We start from the raw sequence: 23,987 nt of genomic DNA on the forward strand, positions 1-23,987 counted from the left end.
ATATATTTATATACTACTAAATAAACACTCTAGCTAACAGTGATAGGCCCTACCGTCCCGCAACCCTACGCGCCCAACTCCAATCCCTGCTCTCCCTCTCCCCCCAAAACACCATCCTCCTCACCCTCTTCGCCTGGTCCTTCCAATCAACCTTTTCCCTGCACGACCCTGTGCGCGAGCACCTCGACTCCATCACCTCTCGACGACTACACAAGCTTCTTGACTCGGCCGAACCCAACAATAACACCCCCGACCAGGCCCTAGGAGATGACTCCGACACAGCCCTAACCCTCCAAACCCTCCGCTTCACAATCTCCCATGCCGCTCGCCGCCCGGGACCAACCTTCCACGCTGTGCGTGCCGCATTCGAGGCGGCGTTATCTACCACCGAAGACCCCCATTCATCTTTTGTTGAAGATATCACTGCCCACCAATACATCTACACTTCACCACCCCCTATCCATACCCCCGACCTCTGGCTGCAATACCTCCGCCTCGTAGCCCGCCACGCGGAGCAGGAACTCCGCCGCCGCAACCTTAGCTGTAAATCACGGCACGGAAAATCCAACACGAAGGAGGACAAGAGGAAAGGGGGGAGGTGAAAGAAGTCAAGGAAGCGAAAGAGGTGTTTTACAGGGCAGTGGCTGCGTGTCCGTGGGTGAAGGAGGTGTATATGGCAGCGTTTGAGGAGCCTTTGGTGGAATGGATGGAAAAGGGGGAGTTGAAGGGAGTGGGGGAATGGGTTGTGAAAAGGGGGATGAGGACTTGTGGGGATTTTGGAGCGATGGGGGTTTGGGACTCGAGGAAGGAGGGGGAGGGAAAGGTAGGGATGGGGGAATAACGAAGAATGTGTAGCGGTGAAGTTGAGAATAAGGCTAGGTGGTTAGCGAAGCGTACATATATACAAGTAATCGAGACTGCTGTCAATTTACCCTGACAGTCATTGTGGTATCTAAATCCTGTTTGACTCAATCATCACAAAGGACCAGCCCCTCATCTCTTCGATGTCCTCCTTTTTGAAACGTCCAGGCCGATGAAACTGGGCCGCATCTTCTTCATCACAACGTCATCTTCCAACCCTTCATGGAGGAGGGAGCTTATACAACAGCTGCGCCTTCTGTTGCAGCTATGTATGCTATGTAGAATACTTACCGACCTACCCCGAAACAGGTTTCTCTTTCTTCCCTCCCTTCCCCCTTCCCCACCCCCCCCCCCCGGGGCGCCGCCGGGCCCCCGTCCGGTAACAGTGTTTGGAGGAGCTTGACGTGTACGATGCTACTACTATAGGTAGGTACCTTTCTGTCGTTGACAACTTCCTTTACGGGAAAAAGTTATTGCAAGCATGATGTGGCAGGGCCCGGGAGACCAGGCTCCGACCCGTCACATCAAGTCCTAGGTAGGTAGGTATGGATGTCACATAACGGAGAAGGGCCTATTTCCACTAATGCTTACAAAATAATTGGGAAGACCAAAAGATAAGCAAGCTAGATAGTGCTCTCAATGAAAATGCATTTAATCCCCCCCCTTTCTCCTTTACTATCTCTATCTCTTAACTACATCCTAGAGGCCGAGCTGTCTGCAATTCCGTTCCCCCCCTTTCTCCCCCGGGCTATTTTTCATAGCCTTTCTCCATGTACGTATGCCTGATGCGATGCCTTAATTGAAATCACCTATTCTGCGTTTCCCATTCCTTGGGGTATCGCTCCATGTGCTCTGTGCTGTCTGTATCAATGCCTTCCGTATGGCTTATGTGTTATGTGCTATGTTCTCTTAAGCCTCTTTCCCTTCCCCATTCCCTCCCCCCCCCCCCCCAACACTTGGAGTAAAAGAAAGAAGCATTGTCATTTCAATGATACATGTTATGCTATGATACAAGCCAGTAAGCCAGTGTGTTGACCGTGTTATGTAACTGGTCTGTCGGTCTGTCAGTTGTTTTAATGTCTGAATGTCTGTCCATGGATGCCATATAGATGGTTGACCGTAGCCATCCGCCTGTTTGTTTAGAAAGCGTTTTAAGTACCATGAATAGGCCCTGCCGAGAGACCAAACCCAGCAGCATCGCGAAAGTGAAAGACGTGTCGTGCTGTTAGTATACGTAACCTCATCTCATCCCAACCGATTCATCCTTCTTATATCCCATCATATCATCCCCCACTTGGGACCCGATCCCTCAGAAACCCAGAAACCTTCACTCCCCCTTACTCCCCTTCTTATGCACATGCTCATGATGATGATGTTCATCATCACTCCCCTCCCCCTCCGGCTCGGGCGTATCCCTAACCGGAATAAACTCATCTCTACCCCCGTAACTCTCCACCCCCTTCGGCACAAACCTTACCCGCAACTTTCTCACTCCCCTAACCTTGGTCCCGACCCGTGCGCGCACCGCCTGCTCCACAGCACGCACTTCCTCGACTGTCCACAGCGCCGGCACGGCCAGCTCTACATCCACCAAATAATTCTGTCCCGACTTGACGCCGGTGATCTCCCTCAGCTCAACCTGCTCACCCTGGAAGGCCATCTTCTCACCACTATTCACCGGGGTCGGGTTAAGTAAGGCCTTGCCCACTTGCTTTGCGATCGAATCGCGCACCTCATCATCGATCGAGCGGTCGGCGAGTTCGTACAGCGCGGAGAGGGTGTTGCCAACACCGGCGCGGATGACCAGCAGGGAAATGAACAGGCCGCCAACGGGGTCCAGCCAGGTCGCGTCGTGGATGAGGTTGGCACCTAGGATGGCGATGAGCGCGACGATGCCAGTGAGGGAGTCGACGCGGTGGTGGACGGCATTCGAGGCGAGGACGGAGGATTTGCGTTCGCGGGCAACTTTCATTGCTGGATACAGACAATAGGTTAGTTGGGGTAAAAAACACAAAAAAAAGAAAGAAAAAAAAAGAAAAGGGGGAAGTAGGGGGAAAGGAAGTAGGAAAGGAAGTAGAAAGGAAGTAGGAAAAAGGAAAAGTGAAAAGAAAGTACATACTAGCATGATATAACCACTCCTTAATCGCAACCGTCCCTGCTGCAAGCCACGCAGCATGAAGACTCGGCCCGCCTTCACCATGATGGTGATGATGATGGTGATGATGATGAGCATGCGAATGGCCATGACCATGCTCCAACAGTGCCGCAGCCGCCTCGGTATCCAAGAACCAGTGTGCATATAATGACTGGCAGCTGCTGATGCACATGAAGATGCCGCCGAATAGCAGCATGGAGGAGACGCCCAGCGAGCCGAGACTTTCAACCTTGCCAAAGCCCAGCGGGAAGTTTTTGGTAGGCGGGCGCAGCGACCAGGAGACTGTTGCGAGAGTCAGGATATCGGAGGCCAAATCAGTAAGGGAGTGCCAGGCGTCGGCAATCATGGACTGCGAGTTGAAGATGTAACCACCGGCGCCCTTGGCGATGGCCATGCCTAGGTTGGAGTACAGGCCGATGCGAGTGATGCGCACACCTGCGTCATGTTTATTCGAAGAAGTCAAGTAAACGTTGTCGTGGTGATGGTGATGGCCGAGCAGGCCGTGATGGTGATGATGACCGTGGTCATGGTCGTGGTTATGATCATGATTGTGTTCGTCGTGGGAGTGGTCGTGATGACCACGCATCTGCGAAGTCGTACACATTTTGACAGTCGTCGCAGTCTCGGACTGCAAACGCGTCGGCAGCAAAGTCAATGATTCGGGATGTAGAGAACGACGTATCCTGGCCGTGAAAGCGCAACAGGGTGAGAGGGTCTGGAAGACGCGGATGGAGATGTGCTGGAGAGGCGGAGGACAGGATCTTGTCACGGCCAAGGGGCCATGGTGGTCAATAAAACGGGGGCCGATCCCGTTAGCTGTGGCTTGCCGTGCAGGCGCTGGAGGGGCGGCCAGATAGCTCCGTGCCCTTCTCGGATGGAGCTGCGCCGTCGCTTGTGTGAGCGTCCAGGTCCCTGGTGTCCCATGGGTCCCGGCAACGGTAACCGTCCGTGGTAGCCGTAGCCGTGGTGACGCGGCAGGCGTTGCACACGTACCCAGGCGCACCAGCCGTGAGCCGGGGCGCCTGCAGGCTAGCAGAGGCATAAAGAGGTTGCTGCAAAACTATGTTTTGGAGTATAAGTAATTTTTTTTGCTGTTTTTTTTTTTAAATTTTTTTGGGTAAGAAACTGCGCGAGATCGCACGAAGCGTGAGAACGATTGACGGTCGGATTAATTTCGTCGCAGGCTGCTATCGTTATCCCAGGGTAAAATGCGAGTCGTCTAGATATCGGTCGCACAGCAGGGAGTGTGGGAGGGAGAAGGGAGTGTGAGAGTAAAAAAAAAAGGTTTAATATAAATAAGTGGAAGTGGTCGGTACCCGAATTGGTTGTAGTTGAGGTTTGTAAAATAAACGGCAGGCACGGCGATGCAGGATAATAACACGCACGAGGCGGCGCCGCCGATGGGACAATAGGAAGAGAGTCTCAAACCGGCGAGCGACCGATGTGGACGTGGACGTGAAGGACCGAGAGAGGGCAGGAAGTGGACGATGCCGTCAATGCAGCGATCAAAGGCAGAATGCAGGGAACTTAACCCATGGATATGGATACGGATAATCCGTAGAAAGACAAGACGTCAAAGGAATTGACCAATGGCTGCGCTGCAGCCTCAATGTCAAAGCATGAAACCCGACACTTTCAAAAGAAAAAAAAAAGTTTAAATGACTTTAGATATCTGGATCCCAAAGGTCAGCCACTTCCACTGCCAGCCAGACCTCTCCGATCCCCATCCTCCAAGGCCCAAGGGACGCAGCCAGCCCGGCCAGGAAACATCTGGACCCCTCTTCTGTGGGACGCTGGCGCACTGCGACGTCGTCTCATCGCGGGACTTGCCTTGCAACGCTTCCGAAATCGCACCACTTTTGCGTCTGCCACTCTTTCGTTTCTTGCTGTGCAGATCTGCATTGCTGTAATTCTGGAGGGGCAGCGCACGGGCCAAGGTACGTATCAGTCACGTGCTGGATTGTGGAGAAAAGCGACGATGTTGGGGGAGGAGGGCCATGGACAAGGGGAGAAGGGGAGTAAGAGTCACGTGTATTAGAATAAAATCACGTGAACGGATGCAAAGGAAGTAAGGACGCCACAGGCGCTGGGGCTAGAGGCGCAAGGGAAGTGGCTGCACAGACCAGCAACACAGACCAGCGACACAGACCAAGCAGCCGGTCAGTGACACGAGACCGCTGGACCTCAAGTGTGGCTTACGGCACGCCACAACGCCACATTGGACCCGCGAAGCCGGCTCAGCCTTGCTCATCGACATCATTGAGCAGAAGCTCCTGACAAGCAGCTCACAAAAGTGAAGCCATCTCACTAACCTCGCAATGATTCAACAAAGTCAATAAATTCATTATTTTTTTTTTTTTACAAATACACATACAAAATACATCGAAATATTTTACACCCAAGCCAAATGACCACCCGCAAACCCCTCCTCCGCATCCCCTACACCACCCCCCTTCCGCCGCCCCCAATCCTCCCTTCCACGGCAACCTCCCTTCGCGGCGCAGTTGCTGCCCTCGCGCACTTCCTTCACGCCGCCCCGCCCCGCCCCGACCTCCCCCTCTCGACTGTAGTCCTCACAGGCGCAGGCCTCTCCGTCGCCAGCGGGCTCGCCGACTACCGCGGAGCAAAAGGCACCTACCGCGTGAACCGGACGTATCGACCGATCTATTATCACGAGTTCTTGACGAGTCATGAGGCGAGGAAGAGGTACTGGGCGCGGAGTTTCCTGGGGTGGACGACACTTCGTGATGCGGAGCCGAATGCAGGGCATTATGCGATCGGGGAGTTGGGGAAACTGGGATTTGTGCGCAGCGTGGTGACGCAGAATGTGGATTCTTTTCATAGGAGGGCGCACCCTGATCTCCCGACGCTGGAATTGCATGGGAAGCTACGCGCCACAGTGTGCGTGTCGTGTGGGGGGGAGTTTGAGCGGGAGCTGTTCCAGCAGGAATTGGCGAGGTTGAATCCGGTGTGGGAGGGGTTTTTGCGAGAGGTGTTGGAGAGCGGGGCGTTGAGGACCGAGGATCCGTTGGAGAAGAGGGAGCGGGGGTTGAGGATGAATCCGGATGGGGATGTGGAGGTGCCCGGTGCGCCGTATACTACGTTCAGGTATCCGGCGTGTCCGAAGTGCTTGATGGATCCGCCTTACGGGGAGGATGGCAAGAGATTGAGGGTCGAGGTGGATGATGATGGGGCGTGGAGGGCGGGGAGTGAGGCGGGGGTGTTGAAGCCGGCGGTGGTGATGTTTGGGGAGAGTATAGCACCAGAGGTGAAGCAGGCCGCTGAGGAGGCGATTGATAACGCCGGGAAGTTGTTGGTGCTGGCTACCTCGTTGGCGACGTACTCGGCCTGGAGGCTGGCGAAGAGGGCGAAGGACAGGGGTATGCCCATCGCGATTGTGAATATCGGTGGTGTCAGGGGAGAGGAGGTGTTCTTTGCTGACGTCAGTCCCGACCAGCCGGGTAGCCAGGGCGCGAGAGTGGAGATGTCGACCGAGGAGTTGTTGCCGGCGCTTGTGCAGGAGCTTCGCGGGGTATCGTCATCGTCGTCACATGTCGTGTCGACTGAGAGGAGCGAGGGCTCTGTGTTTAGGAATATGTTACAATAGATTACATGCCGAAAATCTCCATATTCGGTCGGCGTGGAAACTCTTGGAGGCTCAGTAGAAACCCTCGCTGGCGATGGCACTCTGGACCTTGGGCTTCGCTGGTTCGGCCGCAGCGGGGGCTTCGTTCTTCTTAGGAGCTAGAGGTGGTGTCACGGCCTGCGCCTGCTTCTTGCGCTGACTCCGAGTCGCATCCTCGCGCTCAAGCTCTTTCAAGGCTGGACCGTCCAATCAGCATAGGGTCTCTTTGATTGTTCGTTCTTTTTTTTTTTTTTTTTTTGTCGCAGACCTACCCTCTTCCCATTCGCGCTCCTTCTCGGCGTCGCCCGTGCCCAGAACCTTCTCAACATCAACCTCTTCGCCATTCTGTAGCTTCTCGACCACCTCGCGCAGCTGGCCGATGCGCACATCCGCCCGGCGCATGAATGCCGCCTGATCCTTCTTTAGCGCGATCATCTGGATGGACATGGACCCGATAAACAGGAACATCCAGATGAAGTATGTCGCGGGGTTCCATCCCTTCTTGACCTTGACTTTTCCGGTCTTCTGGCGCTCGCGCAGCGGCTTGGGGACTAGGCTTTTCCAGAACTCGGGAGCAGCGATGGTCGTCGAGGAGCGAACTGGGAGGATTAAACCTGGGAGGAGCGGTCGAGGGGATTTTGTCACCAGGATGCGACGGAATGCTGGCGCCAGGAGAAGAGCGGGTCGTTGCGCTGCGAGCATCGTGGTAATTGGATGAGTTGACGACTGCGACAGTCGGTCGATTCCAGCGGCGATGATGCCGATGCCTTCGAGTTCAAATTCTCGAAGTCGATCTCAAAATCATTGAAGAGTCGAGCCCCACCAGAGCTTCCACATGTCTCTTCAGATGTGGTCCGTGCACTTGCATCCGCCGTAGTGGGGCTGGCCCCACTTTCGTTGCCGGGTCAACCAGTCTAGTTTTGCGGCGTGGGGTCAACAACCGTGTTCGGCAAAGCTGTCGTCGTGACCCCTGCTGAATGCCAACTTTGACCCTCGACGTGCCTGCCTGGGCTGAACCCGATCTGCGCCCTGTTTGATCTCACCGACCGCTGTTCAGAGACACGACACGTCTAGACACTACCTAAACAACACTTAACACATCACCACCCGGCAACGACACAAACGCGTCGGAGTGTTTTGGATAGACCGTGCATGCGGCGGCCATGATATGATTAAGGATCAGCTCTAACCTTTTTTGCTCTCTTCTTTGGACCACACGCCACATTTTCAGATCCCACTTCGTCTACAACTCCCGCTACGGCCACTGCTACCCCACTAGTCACTGTCATGGACTCGCTCCAAGCGCAGGCCGACGCTGTCCGCAGCGCGGTCACCTCCGTGACGACATGCTCGCCGGCGACGTCATCACTCCTCAAAACTCTGCTTCTCGACATCAACAATAGCGCTACTATCAACAGCGATTCCGACTCACGACCTTCATCTAAAACTTCAAATTCGCGATCCCGAGCCAGCACAAACACCCGCGCGCCTTCACGACGCGGCAAATGCGACTCGCCCACGCCAACCAGCCTCTCTCCCCGCGAGAAGGCTGCTCTTGCGACCCACGTCGTCAACGCGGCGCTTAAGGCACTTGCCGAGGCCGCAAAGACTGCTTCGCCAGCTCCAGCACCAGCCAACAGCGAGCCATTGTCACCGGCAAGGCAACAAAAAGGACAAGAAGACAGCGACCTGGTCAAGACGGTCACCAAGAACAATGCCGCTGCTATACGCCGGTCCAGTTCCGCGCCGATGTCGCCTCTTCAGCCTAGGTCGCTTAACAGGCAGACGACGCCGCCTGCACCGACGGGCAGTCGGCCCCCTTCGAGAGGGAGCAATCATAGTACTAACAACAACAACAACAACAACAGCAGCAGCAGCAGCAGCAGCAGCAGCAGCAGCAGCAGCAGCAGCAGCAGCAGCAGCAGCAACAGCAACAACAACAGCAACAGCAACAGCACGAATGTGAACTTGCTCGCGACAGTCGAATGTGCCCGCGTGGCGCTCGCCGCGCTGCGACAGTTGCCGTCGACAGGCAAGATCTCGCCTCCCGAGTTACAACTAGAGTCAGGCATGTCAGCTTTGATCGGCCGGTTGATTACCCTCGGCCTACACGAGCAGGCTATTAAAGAGTTGCGGATCCTGAGGAAAAAGCTCGACACTTCCAGCGACAAGAAGACTTCCTCGAAGTCAACCGAAGCGAAAACAACAACAACAACAACAGCAGCCCAAGTCTTCACAGAAATCCTCGATTTCGGCTCCGTAGCAGCAACAGGCGCAAAACTCCTCCTCATCATCCAAACCCAACTCCACGCCCTCCGCATCCTTGCCACCACCACCTTCACCTCCAAGAAGCCCTCCACTATCGCGGCCATCCTGCCCCTCCTCCGTCTCGACTCCCACACCTCCCCGCTCAACCTCTTGCTTACAGCCTCCAAAGAAAAAGGCGCCGACACGGCGAAAATAGCCCGCCACACCGAAACCCTATCCCAAGTCCTGCTGGCACTCACCCCTTCCGTGTCAAGCAAAGACGACACCCTTGCCCTCGAGCCCAGACTCTCCATCCCCCCGCTAGCAGCCCTCGAGCTACAAGCCCTTGCGCTCGAAGCAAGGATAGAGTGGTGGCGACTGGCAGGCCACAAGGGCGATGCAGAAAAAGACATTATGATCCCGCTGTCGCGGTGCTTGGCTGCGTTTGCCAGGCGGAGTCAGGACCGGTCGCGCGAGGCGTGGGGGGTTTGCGTGCGGGCTTTTGAGAGGGTTTATAAGGGGGTTAAGAACCTGGGGATGAGCGTCGCGAAAGGGGGGAGGTCTGCTTTGGCGGGGGTGTTGCAAAGTTTGGTTACTGTTGCCAAAGAGGGGGGGTTAATTACCGAGGGGGTGACGTGGGCGGGGAGGTTGGTTGAGGTTGTGGGAGCTGAAAAGGAGGGGGTTAAGTTCTGTAGCTTGCAGGCGCAGGTTTTGGGGCTAAAGCTTAAGGCGCCGGAGAGGTTTTGGGGGGCTGAGGAGGATGCAGAGTTGAAGAAGGTGATGGAGTGTATCATGGGCCCATTGAGGGGAGACACGGCGGAGTTGGATGAGTTGTTGGGGTGTGTATGTGGCTTGAGGAAGGGGGCGATGCAGGTTTTGCTTGCTGCCATGCGGGACAACAACAACAGCGGCAGTGAAGAGGCGGAGTATAAGCCGTCCCCAGAGACTCGGCAGCTGCTGGAGTCCTTCGTTTTGCAATGTCCCCGGTTCTGTCTCCGCTGGCTAGGCAAACCCCCCGGCTCGAGGGGCAACACAAAAGACTACCTCCGCTACGACCAGCGCCGGCAACTGTTAACCCAATACCTCCCGCACGTCCTGGACTCCTCCCTCCTCCTGATCAAAACCCTCCTCGACCACGGCACGCCCGCCTGGGAGCAGATCGACGCCATTCTATCCGACTGTTCTACCCTCCTCGAGTACACTCCCCTCCCGGACTCCTCTTCGCCGTCATCATACTACGTCAAGATCTCCCACTTCCACTACCTCCACTTTATCTCTCTGCGCCAGCGCTCCTCCAACCCCCAGGACGTTGGCCCCCTAAGGGCATTGCGCAAAGCAGTCGACGTTGTCAAGCACCGTTCTAAGCCTGAGAAATCGGCCGCGAAACTCACGCTCAAACTAGAGCGTCTCGCTGACCTGTGCCGATCCCTGGGGCGGATTGATGAGGCGCTTTCTGCGCTGCAGGCTTTGCGCTCGAGTCTGGTTGAAGACGGCGTGCTTAGGAAGATTGCAAGGCGGTTGCAGACGGAGAGTCCGGTGGTGGTGTGGAATAGGGATGAGGGTGCCTTGCCCCTGGGACGGTGTTTGGTTGGGATTGGGAGGTTGGAGACCGTATGGGTGGATTGGACGGTTGAGTTGGAGGAGGAACAGGAAAGGGGGGCGGTGTTGGAGTGGTGGGTTAGGGTTGGGGTTTTGGGGAGAGGAGAGGAGGTTGGGTTAGGACATGCGGTTGTGGAGAGGTTGTTGGGGGTTTATATCCCTACGAAATATCCGGTGCGCAGGTTGAGGGTGTTGTTGTTGGTGTTGTGTGCGGTGTTGGGGGACGGGAAGACGGCGGGAGAGGTGTTGGCTTTGGCGAGAGAGGCTTCCCGGGTTGCTTCTGGGGATGATCTGGGCGAGGACAAGGGGTTGGCGTCCTTTCTGCCGCATCTCAAGACCCTTTGTGCTTCCCTGGAGGCAGCAGTCGACGAATACCGCGACATTCGCGCCGTTGAGCAGTGCCTCACCTCCTGGCGTGGCATCGTCTCCTCTTGCGAGGACAAGAACACCCTCGAACAATCTATCGACGACGTCCCTGGGCTCCTGGAACACCTCCAAGCGGTGGCAGATTTCCATCGCATGAAGGGGCGCGAGACAATCCTTATCTCGGTGCTGGAGCTGATGGCCGACATCTCCCGTCTCGCCGAAGGCCCCAGAGCAGAGGACGTCATTGTCCACGGCTCAACCTTCGGCTTGCAGCTGACGAATCTGGGACGGGCAGCCAAGGCAGAGGAGGTCTTTCGTAAGATGGGGGAGTACCTCGCTTCTCTGCAACCGCAAGACTCATCTGACAATGCTGCGGTCGGCGAGGGCGCGGTTAACTACCATCTTGCCATGGCTGAGCACTTTGTTGCGTTGGGCCAGATACGGCAGGCCGAGGAGCACCTTGCTCTGGCGCACAATGCGGCTTCGGAGGAGGGGGCCGTGCAGAAGTATGGCAAGGTCGAGAGGAGAAGGTTAGTTGCGAGGGCGTGCTATCTTTATTCCGTGGTAGCCCTGGAGAGGGGAGATTCCCATCTGGCGCTGGTGTACGCAAGGGAAAGTGTGAGGAACTTGTTTTCGGAGTGGGCGAGGCTCGAGGCAAAGATGTCTTCTTCTTCTTCTTCTTCTTCTTCCCCCACAGAAACTCGACAAGAGCAGCAGCACCAGGACGACCCCGATGCTATGGACATCGATGCCGCTCCTCCTGCTCTTGAGTCCACTAGAACACCAAAACGAGACGCCCAACACACCGCGGCAGGCCCCGAGTTCTGGCGTCTCTTCTGCTCACTGCACCGCAACATCTCCTGGCTGTCTGCCGTTTACGCTCACCTCGGTCTATTCAACGAAACAATGTACTATGCCGAACAGGCGCTGCGCATGGCGAACCTAATTGGCTCCGAGTTCTACTCTGCGCAAGCGGCGGCATGGATCGCGTCGGTTGCGTGGCGTGCCGCGGACGTTCAAAAGGCGGGCGAGATGCTCCGGCAAGTTATGGCGGGTCTACTGGAGAAGGATGGCGGGTGTGAGTATGCCCGGGCGGTGCTTGCTTGTCGCGTGAGTGAGACGGCGCTGGCGCAGGGGGATTTGGAGAGTGCGAGGAGGCTGCTGGAGTGGGCGGAGGGGGTTGTGAGGGGGATTGCCATGGGGGGGCAAAAAGAGGTTGTGACGGTTGAGGTTGCGGAAGAGTACGAGGGGAGGAAGGCCCCTATTAGGGCGACCAGGACGAGAAAGGCGACTACAAGGGCGCAGAGTACCACGAGGAAGGGGGCTATGCGGTCAGCGAAAGGGAAATCGGCTTCGACTACGACCACGCCGTCTAACTCTAGGCCGGGTACGCCCGAGGTCAAGGAGGAGGACGCACTGCTCGCGAAGCTAAAAGCGTACATCCTCGTGCAGAAGGCGAGTATGATGCTCAGGCAAAGGGATTGGGCCGCCGCGCAGCAGGTCCTGTCTGAAGTCCCTGCTCCAGCAGTGCAGTCCAAGTCATCCAGCTTCCTGCCCGCCCGCCATCTCGCCATGGCAGCCTGCCTCCTAGGCATGAGCATGGACCAGATGGCTCATGACCCCGTCTTTTCGGTCATTCAAGACTCGACCATCTCTTTCCCTGCTCTTTCAGGTTCAGGCAGCGTCTTGCTTGCGGGCAAAGGGTCACCCGTCAAAGCAGCTGCTTCGCCGGTCGTCACATCGCCCAGGAAGCCAGACTTGCCGACGACGACGAAGACGACGACGACCACGACCGAGACCGACCCCCGCGTGTATGTCGAGCACCTCAAGTCTGCGCATGATTATCTTCTCGAGGCGCATGCCGTGGCCGCGCTGAGCGGCGATGCCAGTCTGGTGCATCGCATCTCGGGAATGCTGCAGAATGTGGGTTTGATACTCACCGCCACGTCGACCAAGATCCGGCCTGCGGCTGTTCCATCGGCGCAGACGGCATACTCAGTTGAGCTGGCGAGGAACCTTACCTGGCGACGGGAGAGGAAGGCCCTGCTGCAGGAGAAGAAGGGTTTGGTGAATGGGAATGGGACAGAGATGACGAGCGTGCAGTTCCCCCCGCCGCCCAACCTGGCTGCGTCTGCACCAAGAAGGTCCAGCTTGGGGTTTACGCTGGATTTGCACCGCATTCAAAGGGATTACATCGACCTCGTTCCCAAGCACTGGCACGTCATTTCGCTTTCGCTGTCGGACGGCGGACACGACCTTTGCATAACCCGCCTACAAGCAGGCCAGGCCCCATTTGTCTTGCGGCTACCGCTCGAAAGGGCAAGTTCGCGAGACTCTTCCGTCGACGAAACCGACGTCTTCGACTTCCACACCGGCCGCGCCGAGCTGCTGGAGATCATCAAGGAAATCAACCGGACGTGTCACGACTCCCGGGATATGGCCGCCAAGGGGGAGAGGGAAAAATGGTGGGCTGAGCGCGAGGCGCTGGACCAGAGGTTGAAAGAGTTGCTGATGAATATTGAGCATGTGTGGCTCGGCGGGTTCAGGGGCGTCTTCTCGCAGCATGGGAGGAGGCCCGAGTTGTTAGAGAAGTTTCGGGCGATGTTTGAGGGAGTGTTGGATAAGCATTTGCCTTCGAGGAGGCAGGTTGGAAGAGGTAAAAAGGGAAAGGGGGTCGCGGGGCAGACGAAAGTGGTGTTGGATGGGAATGTGTTGGAGCTGTTTATTGGGTTGGGGGATGCGACTAAGTCAGGGGCGGATTTTGATGAGGAGCTGACGGATTTGCTCTACTTCGTCGTCGACATCTTGCAGTTCCATGGGGAGAGGAACGCGTACGACGAGATCGACTTTGATTCGATGGTTGTTGAGACCATGGATGCGTTAATGGCGTATCATGCCGAGGCGAATGCTGCCCCAGAGTCGGATTCGCACGCTCACACCATCCTTGTCCTCGACAAGCAGCTGCATGTCTTCCCCTGGGAGTCTCTCCCCTGCTTGCAGGGCCTGGCTGTCAGCAGAATCCCGTCGCTGGCCTGTCTGAGGAAGTTACTTCTCGACCGCAGGCGCTCGTCCTCTCAGATCCAGGGCGAAGACTCCGAAGAAGAAGACCCCCGCTCCGCCGGCCATCACGCCCCCCTCTCCGGCGGCACATATATCCTCAACCCCTCGTCAGACCTCCTATCCACGCAGAAAACTTTCGAATCCCTCTTTTCCACGCACCTCCATTCCCCCAACTCCTGGACACGTATAATCTCCCGCCCCCCCACTGAACCCGAATTCCTCTCTGCCCTCACCCACTCCCCCATCCTCCTCTACTTTGGCCACGGTTCCGGTGCGCAGTACATCCGCTCACGGAACATCCGCCACTTGGACCACTGCCGGGCTACCGTCCTGCTCATGGGCTGTTCCTCGGCGGCCTTGACTGCCAAGGGCGAGTTTGAACCCTCCGGCCCGGTCTGGAATTATATGCTTGCCGGGGCGCCGGCCGTGGTGGGCACGCTGTGGGATGTAACGGATAGGGATATCGATCGGTTTGCCGGGGGGGTGTTGGAAGGGTGGGGGGTGCTGCCGGAGGGCTGCATGGGGGAAAAGAATGGCAAGAAAAAGGCGGGAAGAAATGGGTTGAGTTTGGTGCAGGCTGTGGCAAAGGCGAGGGACAGGTGTCGGTTTAGGTATGTCACGGCTGCGGCGGCGGTGGTGTATGGGATTCCGGTTTATGTGGATGTTGATGGGAAGTCGAAGGACTGAAAAGGTTCGACGGGTTCTTTGAGTTGCTATTGGAATGGAGTGGGATGAAAAAAAAAAATTGGTTGGGTCTTATGGGAGGAGTTTTGTGGGTACAGGATAGGCTCGTGCGGGTTTTTGTTGTTACTAGGTTTAGGATTATGCACGCGTATATGTTATTGTATGGTCTATATGTCAATGGTTGTGGATATGATATCATGGCTGTGTAGGTACATGATAGTTTATAGTGAGTAATGATGATGAGTGCCCGGTTACTCCAATTCTCAGCTACGTTTTCCGGTGTGAAGTGATGGTCTTCGAACCTCGAGCATGGAAAGAAAAGGCTTTGCTTCCATGTATGTATGTAAAAAGCCTGCCCCCCTTTTTCACTCTCTGTTAATGTTGCATTTGTCATGTTATCTTGGCCCCGTCACTGGACACTTTTCAGAAGGCTCAAAAGGCACAGACCTTAGTCTGTTCTTCATCAAGGACCCGTATCTAGGAGTGGCGTTAGCTCAACGGATTACCCAACCCCAGAAACTCCCGTCATGCCACCACTTTCTGAACATCCTCTGAATCATCACCTCCACGGGTCCCCCAGGATCTGTCTCTCCTTCTCATCTTCGATATCCCCCTCCCGGTCTTTGATCCCAGCTAACGTAAATCTTGGCTCCCCGCCTTCCTTCCCCTCCCTCTCTCAAGAAGTCCCTTCGATATCTCCTCAACTCAACCAGCACAACCAAGCTATACCACGGCCACTTATATCCCCGCGGTCCCCAGACGCAATTCCCCGTAATGGGAACCCTCCCAAACAGCCACACGGTAGCAGTCAATCCGAAGATCGCTTGGCTGCCGGCTGTATACCCCGGGCCAAGACGTGCCGTCCGCCCTTCCCGTTCCTGCGCCACCAGTGTAACCTTCTCCCTGCTAGTGTCACTTATTACACATTGCGGAGAATTTGAGGGGCTCGAAGTTTTCCCACCATACCTACCTTGTTCCCCACAGTGTTATTCTGCCGTGCCGTTTGGTAGGTTTGCAGGCAGGCAGTCAGGAACAGGAATAGGAGGGTTCATCGGGCCATCTTGTGTAGAGGGTGATGTAACCTTGAGAGGGAGGAGTGCTATAGGGCTGGTTCTGTGATTGGCGGGTTTCCATGGAGGGGACATGGTGTGGTTGTCAGCGGCGGGGATCTACTTTGCATCGAAGGGCTGGGAGTCAACATGAAGACAAGCAGACAGCAAGCAGACAACAGCCCTATGCTTGGCTGGGGGATGGACCCAGGGCAGAAGCGGCTCTTGTACTAAGCTTGGCGGTTAGGGATTATAATTAAGTAGGAGGTCTGGTTGGAGCGGTTGCGTTTGTTGTCCTGACAAGTTGACAACACACACGAGACGGGATGAAGATAATATGACCGGCCTTTAAAGGCTTTGTATTTGTTTGCAAAAAAAAAAAATATTGAGATATATGCGGGAAATATATAGTGGCAGAATAATGTAAGTAATGGAGACGAGATGAATAAATGAATCCTGCCAATATTTATACCTTGCCTGGGAAGACAACTGGACAAATGCACGAGTTTGAGCACGTTTCCCACCAGGCGGGTCCCAACATTCTCGCTGGTCCGACATTAACAACTCTTCTCCTCCTTCCCCTTCAGCACTTGCGCCAAGCCAGAGACACATTGACAGTAATCTTGCCGCTGATTCGATCGACCTGTTTATCCCCGTGATCGTCAGCGTCTCTTTACCCGGAACATCTTCTTTCTCGTTCCTGGACCATTGACGAGAAGTACTCACCGCAATTAGTGCAGGCGACCGGGTCGGCGAGATGTTGCACTGCGTGTTCATGTTCATGATGGCCGTGGTGCCGCCGCAGGGCGACCAGGAGGTGACGTCCGGGTCGGCCGTCAGGCTGAAGGGCCCCTCGCGCGGGCCAATCAGCGAGATGGAGTAAGTCGACTGCTCCGACGTGCCCGTGAAGTCGAAAGTGTTGCTGCACAGGCCGCGCGAGCCCTGGGGAATTTGCGCGAAGCCGCGCGTGTCGGTGGAGAGCGTGGCGAATCTAGATGTTCTGTTAGAACCATTTACATAGGAAAAAGTGCTCAGCAGGAAATGGGGAACATACTGGAAGCCCTCGTCAAACTCCATGTTCAGCGTAAGCTTGCAGTTCTTACGCCAGTCGGCCGCCATCGTGCCCGGCCCGGTCTGGATGATATATTCGGAGAAGGTGACCTCTAGCAGCGTCTTGGTCGCGTCGATCTGCACGTCCGCGGTGCCCGCCGGGCAGCCCGAGCCTAACAGCGAGACGCCGACGATACGCACGTTTTGTGGGACGACCGTGGGCACGTTCAGAGCGCGCGGCGAGGCGACCTCGCTCGCTGGGGCCGCTGCCACCAGGGGAGCCAAGAGGAAGAGCGCCGAGAGGGCCTTCATTGCGATGGTGAGACTGGCGATGAAAAAAGAGAGACTCGAGACTTTTGACGCTGAGGGCTCAGGGATGAGGATGCTGGTGTTGAGTGATTGTCGAGCAGTCTGGTGAAGACAGAATGTTTGACCTTATATACGCGTTCCTCGCGAGGAATGCTCTCGTCTCCCTCCAAAGCCTTCCCGAAATCCAACTCCGGCAATAACCCTCGGACTCGGTGTTCCAGAGTGTTTACACACCAGATTGGATCACGGGGCCGCCATCGCCGTGTTTCTCCGGGACAGCCGGGGCATCATGACTCGGAGCAACAAAGCCCATTACGCCCCGTATGCCAGTGTCTATCCCCGCTTCGAATCCTATTTTTATCCTTGACGGCGAGCCTTGTTCCTGGACTGTTGGCTCTAGGCAATCAAGCGCAATAACAAGCCTGAGTTTCCGTTCGTAGTGAATTATTAAAGCCGGGACGAAGCGACCAGATGGAAGAATGCCATTAACCGTTTTATTTACCACTTCATATACGGACCTTCCGGAGAACACCCCCTTGTATATCGGCATCCTTTCCCGCCCGCTATGAAGGGCCTTTGCATTCCATCTGTCAGCCTGATGACTTACGGCTAGATGCTGGTCAGCAACAAGCCCAGGTGGGCGGAAATGTCTTCAATATCCTAGAGACTCATTCCATGGCCGAGGCAACCTGAAAATAGAAGCTCAACTCCAACATCGGTCGTCCTTCAGCCGGTCTGTGCGACGATGTGACAGCTTCTCTGGGCCGTACTGGTACTTATAGGGACTAGCAGCGGCCTGGAGCACTATATAGACATCAACTTAGATTGTGTCAAGGTCACTCGTCTTCCGTGCTGTTCATCCACGATATCTTGGTGCTCCGAGATGGTAGAAGGAGGCTGGATAGCTAGAGCACAGCCTGCTTTTTGACCGAAGCTCAACTGTCCCTCAAGTCTATTACATAACTTCATGCTCTAAGAACTTTAGAAAGACGGCCTGTGATGTGTTAAGCTCTGGAAAATAATGTAGTCGAAAAGGTTTGTGCTTCATGGCACACACTGTCACAGTGTACTGAAACGTTGGACTAGGTGATTGGTTTTCGGGACATATAAGTCAACTGAGCCATCAAAGATATTCGATTCCAGGGCAAAAGGCACTTGTTTCGAAAGGCGTGTGTTAGGACTTGGGCTTGCTTGTCTATCTTTGGCCTTCAATGCTGCAAATGCTGATAACGAGTCTGGGACTGAAAGCAACATTACACGAAGTCAAGCCGGATGAGAAATGGGCACAGCTCTGCCCTAGTGTATTGGTTTATGCAGCGATGTTATTCAATTCAAAAGAGCAAGAATTCATAGTTGAGCTAATATAAGACACTTCCGAGGTGGTTAAGAGTGGAGACGACCTGGCCTTCACAACAGATCCGCGATGCTCACACTGACATCTCGGAGCGGCCCTACTTAGATAAAATCTTCCTAAGAAGACGAGCGACGATATGATAACCACATGTGATAAGATAATCAACTGCGATAAGATAAAAATCTTTAAGATAAACATGTGTGATGTGAATATGTAGACACGATAAAGTAGCCACTTGTCAGGGCTTCTGCCTCTCCTGGCTGTTACGCCATTTCCAAGAGTCGACTTGACGGGTCCAACCAAAAAAAAAAAAAGACAAAGTAGCGAAAGTATTGGGGTATTGGTGCTAAATCGATTAGATTAAAATTTTTCTCAGAAATTCTTTTGTTTTGTTTTATGCGTTTTAAATGCGACGCTCGTATACATATCCCAACCAGCATTGCTAGTCCAACTTCCTGTTACCCCGACCCCTACCGTCTTCGGCGGGCTGCGTAAGCTAAATAACGTACCCTCATTGCCCATGATACCTCCTCCGGAGCCGACGTCCGAGTTCAAACCCTCTTCCAAGGGTGGCAGCTCGGCCCTCCGCAGCGGGAGGTCTTCCCGGAGCTCTACAATTGCCCGCAAAGCCGAAAAGTTCATCTCCCCTCGTGGCCCAGCTCCCATTCCAATATATGACTTTGACTCTGCTCCGGCTCCGCATATTGGTCATGAAAAGCCAAAAGATGTTCAGCCATCTACCACAAACAATACGAAGGAGAGCAAGCCCGGCTTCTTCCGGGGAATGTTTGGATCAGCGAAGTCAGTTGTTCCCGAGCAATGTCTTGACCCCTCAGCTATCCTTCCCATCATTGCAAGGCAAGAGTTCCACACCTCCATCCCGCGAGGGCGTGGTCTCGGCCGCTCATACACTGCAAACGAAAACGTCTTCATTTTTCCGGAGAAGGAAACGCTCTGTCACAGAGACAGACTCCCCCTCCTCTTGTACCTCCTGTACCACCTGTCAAGCTTCCGCTCGACAAACCAGAGCCCAGCTCAATGGCGGGTCATCGGCGGGCTATGGACCCGCTCCTGGAGGGCAGCTTTGACATTAGCACAGTTACTGCTGCTGCTGTTCATCACGCAGCGATGAGACGCCTATGGCTGTGGCTTACCACAGCTGGATCAGCCGCGTGATGATGCGGAAGGTGAGTCTGCGATAACGGGGCCCAGATTGCTGAGTTGGGCCACGTTGATCTGCTGGCGTCAGAGGGGTATACACTAATCATGACTCATTGCTCTATCCTCACATCCAGTTCAATCAGGAAAGCCTTGAGGTGGGTGACCTGGAAATTGAACTGATTCCTATCCAGCATAATATGAAGCTCACTGGGCCATGAGAAGCTTACTGTTAGGCAGACTCTGCGGCGTTTGGCCTTCGTTGTCTTGTCGGTCCGGATGAACTCGGCCATCAGATAAAAGAGTTTTAACCACTTCGGTAACGTAACGATTCCATAAGCTCCTGAAATGGGTTCGAAGATAGTGGTCAGGTTGCAGAACCAGAGCGATCAGGGTCCGCTCACAGTTCGGTATGCAGCTAACTGTGGTCACCAGTCGTTGGTTGACAACTGTTTCTATTGCTGACTAGGAATCTTCATCGTGGCTCTGAGGATGGGCGATTCTATATATATATATATATATATATTCATATCCGAAGCCGTCGGGGTGCCTGCCATAACGTTGAAGTCCTGCCAAGCATTTCTATCACCATTATCACGATTTTTACGATGGTTATAATCGTGAGAATGCGCTTCTCTTCCTGACTGGCAGCGTCCAACCCCACTTCGGGGTAACTTCTGGTTCGCTGCTGGATCGTAACAAATTCCCTATGTATATATACTACGCTCATGATCGCTCCCGGTGGGAGAGACAACAAGCACTCTATTCTTTCACACACTCAAAACGGCTCTCCACCCATGATATGCTCCTAACGGTGCGACAAAATGTTACGGCCTTTACTACCCTAATATATGAATCGCCCAAGAGCTTCCTAAGCCGTATTCCTTAACGACTTCGACCTTTTGCGTAGTTCGAGAAAGTCGGTGTTTGTCATTGGTTCGGCGATGCTTAAATCGTCGTCCTAGGAATTCCTCAACTGAGTTGGCTCTGCTAATTTTAGCTTAGGTAAAGCCTTTTGTTGTGCTAAAACTACTCGCATCTAGCGTTTCAGCTTGTCTGTGTTGAGCTTCTCATTCTTTGCAGCTGGCTGCATCATTTTGGCGAGCTTTTGGGCTGTTATGGTAATGGGAGTACTAACGCTATATGACATATAGCTAGTTTAGAAATAGATCTAGAGTAGAAATGGAGTTAGCAATGTTTGATATATTTTTGAGGTTGCTTGAGGTAAGTGGACAGTAGCAGGCTAATATAGCTCATATAGGACCAAAAACTACACTATCTGTCACTGCCTACGGATTGGGGGAGGTCCTGCCAAGAAAAGAATCACAAATCACGGGGGATACCGAAAGGACGGGCCAATTAAGACATTGTCACTGCCAAAACCAAATTATCACGGCGTAATACTCAAGTATCGCTGATGATAGTCGCGATGGCAGGAGTAGCACTGGAGGAGACCCTCATGTATTAAGACTTAGCTAGCCACTTATTAAGAGGAGTTCCTCAGTCGGCAATTACAAACAGATGCTTACCCCCACTGGTGACCACAGTGTTTAACATTCTTTTTAAGAACTCTTGTCTCTCAGATTCCATAGCCTGGTCACAACCTTCGAGCCCATCTCAGGAGGTCGTGATATCATCACGCTAGCTCACCGAGTACTTGCTCCCCATTTACACTTCACTCAGACACAGCTTCGTTTAGGAAGATTGCGTAACATCCTTCTAGCTTGCAAGGTAAATTCCGACATTCCAACTGACCTGACTCGGCTAACAGGTAGCAAAGTTTTAACAACCTCGGTATGGCCCTACTTTGTAGCGTATTTCAGTGACGTTCTAGCATTGTTGTCTCGTCGATTTGGATCGACTCGGCAATCAGATAACAGAGTCTTGATAATCTCAGTGTGGCTCTTCGCTGCAGGCCTGACTCAGCGGCGTTCTTCCATAGCGATTTTGTCGGTCAGAATCAACTCGGCCATCAGATAACAGAGACTTAATAATCTTGGTGCTACCACCCTCCGCAGCGTAACCCAACGGGGTCAGACCACTGTTGTCTTGTTGGTTTGGATCAGCCCGGCCATCGAATAGCAGAGTCTCAACTACCTTGGCACGGTTGTCCTCCGCAGCATAATTCAATGGCGTTCTATGTTCGTTTTCTTGCCAGTCTGGATCAACCCTATCATCAGATAATATAGGCTTAAGAACCTCATCATTGCCATACTCCGCAGCGTAATTCAGCGGTGTTCGAAGTTTGTTGTCTTGTACGTCTTGTAGACAAACTTTATGACTGCCAAAGGACGCAGCAGAACTCAGCCAATGTGCACGATAGTAATCTTGTCGGTATAGATCAATTCGGCCATAAGATCGCAAAATTTTAACTTTGGTCTGGCCATACTCCGAAGCCTAACCTAGTGGCGTTCGACACAGCAATCTTGTCTGTCTAGTTCAACTCGATTAATGGTCGATCGGGGCTCTTCTTCCACTCCTGGAAGAGATCCAGAAGGAGATCATTGGCATGACAATGCAAACAGTTTACAAACATTCCAGAACTTCCCCCAGATGCTGATCGAACCATATAGGCGTCATACCCAAAAGTCAACAGACGAGCCTGCTTGAATATGTCGATTCGTGAAAGAAATTCCTTTTGGCCAAGGTATCTTTTTTGACTTATATATCCACGTAGAATCACAACTGCCGGAGAGTCCATGAACGAAGCAAATGTCAACAATGGCATCTTCGCAGTTCATGGTGAAGGGGGGGGGGGACTTGGGTCTTCAGACGCAAGTTCAGACGCCGTCTATGAGACGGAGCACCAAGAAAGTACGCCTTTGACATCAAATGCTCTCTGAGGGGTTTACTGTGCTCTCTCCTACAAAGTTTCTATGACTTAGGTCTCGACATACTAGGTGTTTGGGATCTTATCCAAAGAACTGATTGAACACCTAATGATCAGAAACACGATCGCTACCTCTCAGTTGTGGGACTAGGACGCACAATCGAATGCAAGTACGCCCCTTGGTAAAACTCGCCAGAAGGTATCTTCATGGGCCGCTTTTCAATCCATGGTCGAAACATCAGACCATGTACATGTGCCGGGCTGCCCTGCTGCGGCACTGACCAGACAATACAGGGCTAAACCGAACCGCAAAGCCAACATTATCTATACTGGCCTCCGGAGTTTACTCGGTTTGATCATTCAGTTCTCGTTTTTGAGGACTTCTTGTGCAGGTGGTTGGAGTATTGGACCCAGATTCACTTAGCTACATACGGTTGATGAGCAAAAACACCCACTGTTCCGTATCTTAGAGACATTACGATGATCAACTAATCAAGGTCTTATACAACATCTCAGACAATATCGAGAAATAGTACAAGCTGTCCGCTTTGGGCGCATCGAAAACTATGCAGCTCTTTGAAGCTGAACAAGCTTCTTCTGTTGTGCTCGATTGCTTGAGTCAATCCTCATTCATCACATTTTTATGTTGTAAGACAAGATCTTCTAAAAGCTGGGCCTACGAAAGAAGCATTTTTGTAGACAGTACTCTGAAGCTATTAATTAAAGCAGATCAAGGAGCGGCAAAGCTATATATAGATGAGGGATGAAGAACGACAGAGGCTGGGGTCTAGCAGCCTACGGAAAAGGCGGCACGCTGGATGCTGGAGCACATACAACCTGAAAGAGAGCCCCTCCCTCAGCTCCTGGGCGCTTTGCTTTTGACATTGACGCCCAGCCTTCTGATTATGATCCGTTCAAGCGGTGAGTATCCAGTTCCCTTGCCATCAGACCCCTACGAGCCCCTGCTTGATACGGCGGGTCAATGAAATGCATGATTGTACCAGCGGGATGGTAGTGATACTGGACTAGCTCTCCGCTAACTGAATTGCTTGAAGGACGCACCATAGGTGGTGTATCCGAATGGTACTTCTTCGCTATTCTGATCGCCTGGACATTGCGGCATCGCATATGATCTTGCAATCCGATGAAAGATGGAAAGCCAACACGCCTACAACAAAAAGACAGCTCGTACTCTTGGTACATTATTGTCAATATGTTGGAATGTCTGACATGCTCGTCAAAATAGCTGAAGGTTCGTACACTTTACCGCTCTAGATCAAATTACTAACGATTAACGATATTGTTATCCAGCCTATGGGTGTGGTTCACTGGGCATGGTAATTTTGGCTGGCGACCAAGCTCGAGTTGAACTTCTGTTGAGATCATATCGAGGGACATTGGATGAACGAACCGTTTGCAATAAGATCCCGATGCATCTTGCAAATAACAATCGGCTTTCCCAGTTCTGTCTGTTGACTGTTCATTTCTTCGCTTTGTGTCCAACATCCCAAACTGATGTTACAGAAGGTATTAGTGGAACTTGTTTGGCTTGCTCCTGATGCGTAATCTGTTGCTGTCGTAGTTCGTCGATGACGTCTTTGCTGAGGTGAGCGTCGTTCACAAATTCCCTGCATCTCAGA

The 23,987-nt window shown here is 53.5% G+C and overlaps 7 protein-coding genes across 7 annotated transcripts in view; 4 read left to right on the top strand and 3 right to left on the bottom strand.

Moving 5' to 3' along the window:
- Window positions 1-602, top strand: part of CTHT_0070500 (uncharacterized protein) — a gene marked incomplete at both ends in the record, with an annotated part of 3,753 nt that extends 3,151 nt beyond the window's left edge. Inside the window, one exon of the mRNA XM_006697263.1 lies at window positions 47-602. Within this exon, the coding sequence (XP_006697326.1) occupies window positions 47-602 (556 nt within the window). The remainder of the gene's footprint in view (window positions 1-46) is intronic.
- Window positions 603-2,188: 1,586 nt separating this feature from the next.
- On the bottom strand, window positions 2,189-3,620 carry CTHT_0070510 (putative metal transporter protein; the record flags this gene model as incomplete). Its single annotated transcript, XM_006697264.1, has 2 exons — window positions 2,189-2,835; window positions 3,110-3,620. 2 exons carry the CDS (start codon window positions 3,618-3,620, stop codon window positions 2,189-2,191), a joined length of 1,158 nt encoding a protein of 385 aa, XP_006697327.1.
- Window positions 3,621-5,423: 1,803 nt separating this feature from the next.
- CTHT_0070520 (putative NAD binding protein) lies at window positions 5,424-6,623 on the top strand (the record flags this gene model as incomplete). Its single annotated transcript, XM_006697265.1, has 1 exon — window positions 5,424-6,623. The coding sequence occupies one exon, from the start codon at window positions 5,424-5,426 to the stop codon at window positions 6,621-6,623; it is 1,200 nt and encodes a 399-aa protein (XP_006697328.1).
- Window positions 6,624-6,674: 51 nt separating this feature from the next.
- On the bottom strand, window positions 6,675-7,343 carry CTHT_0070530 (uncharacterized protein; the record flags this gene model as incomplete). Its single annotated transcript, XM_006697266.1, has 2 exons — window positions 6,675-6,838; window positions 6,914-7,343. 2 exons carry the CDS (start codon window positions 7,341-7,343, stop codon window positions 6,675-6,677), a joined length of 594 nt encoding a protein of 197 aa, XP_006697329.1.
- A 585-nt stretch (window positions 7,344-7,928) lies between these two features.
- CTHT_0070540 (uncharacterized protein) lies at window positions 7,929-14,600 on the top strand (the record flags this gene model as incomplete). Its single annotated transcript, XM_006697267.1, has 1 exon — window positions 7,929-14,600. One exon carries the CDS (start codon window positions 7,929-7,931, stop codon window positions 14,598-14,600), a length of 6,672 nt encoding a protein of 2,223 aa, XP_006697330.1.
- A 1,629-nt stretch (window positions 14,601-16,229) lies between these two features.
- On the bottom strand, window positions 16,230-17,008 carry CTHT_0070550 (uncharacterized protein; the record flags this gene model as incomplete). Its single annotated transcript, XM_006697268.1, has 3 exons — window positions 16,230-16,289; window positions 16,373-16,637; window positions 16,701-17,008. 3 exons carry the CDS (start codon window positions 17,006-17,008, stop codon window positions 16,230-16,232), a joined length of 633 nt encoding a protein of 210 aa, XP_006697331.1.
- A 1,871-nt stretch (window positions 17,009-18,879) lies between these two features.
- On the top strand, window positions 18,880-19,738 carry CTHT_0070560 (uncharacterized protein; the record flags this gene model as incomplete). The annotated part of the gene is made up of 3 exons (XM_006697269.1): window positions 18,880-19,160; window positions 19,486-19,546; window positions 19,655-19,738. 3 exons carry the CDS (start codon window positions 18,880-18,882, stop codon window positions 19,736-19,738), a joined length of 426 nt encoding a protein of 141 aa, XP_006697332.1.
- Between the last annotated feature and the right edge of the window lie 4,249 nt (window positions 19,739-23,987).

Source organism: Thermochaetoides thermophila (genome assembly GCF_000221225.1).
Source record: "Thermochaetoides thermophila DSM 1495 unplaced genomic scaffold scf7180000011822, whole genome shotgun sequence".
NCBI classification, from domain to species: domain Eukaryota; kingdom Fungi; phylum Ascomycota; class Sordariomycetes; order Sordariales; family Chaetomiaceae; genus Thermochaetoides; species Thermochaetoides thermophila.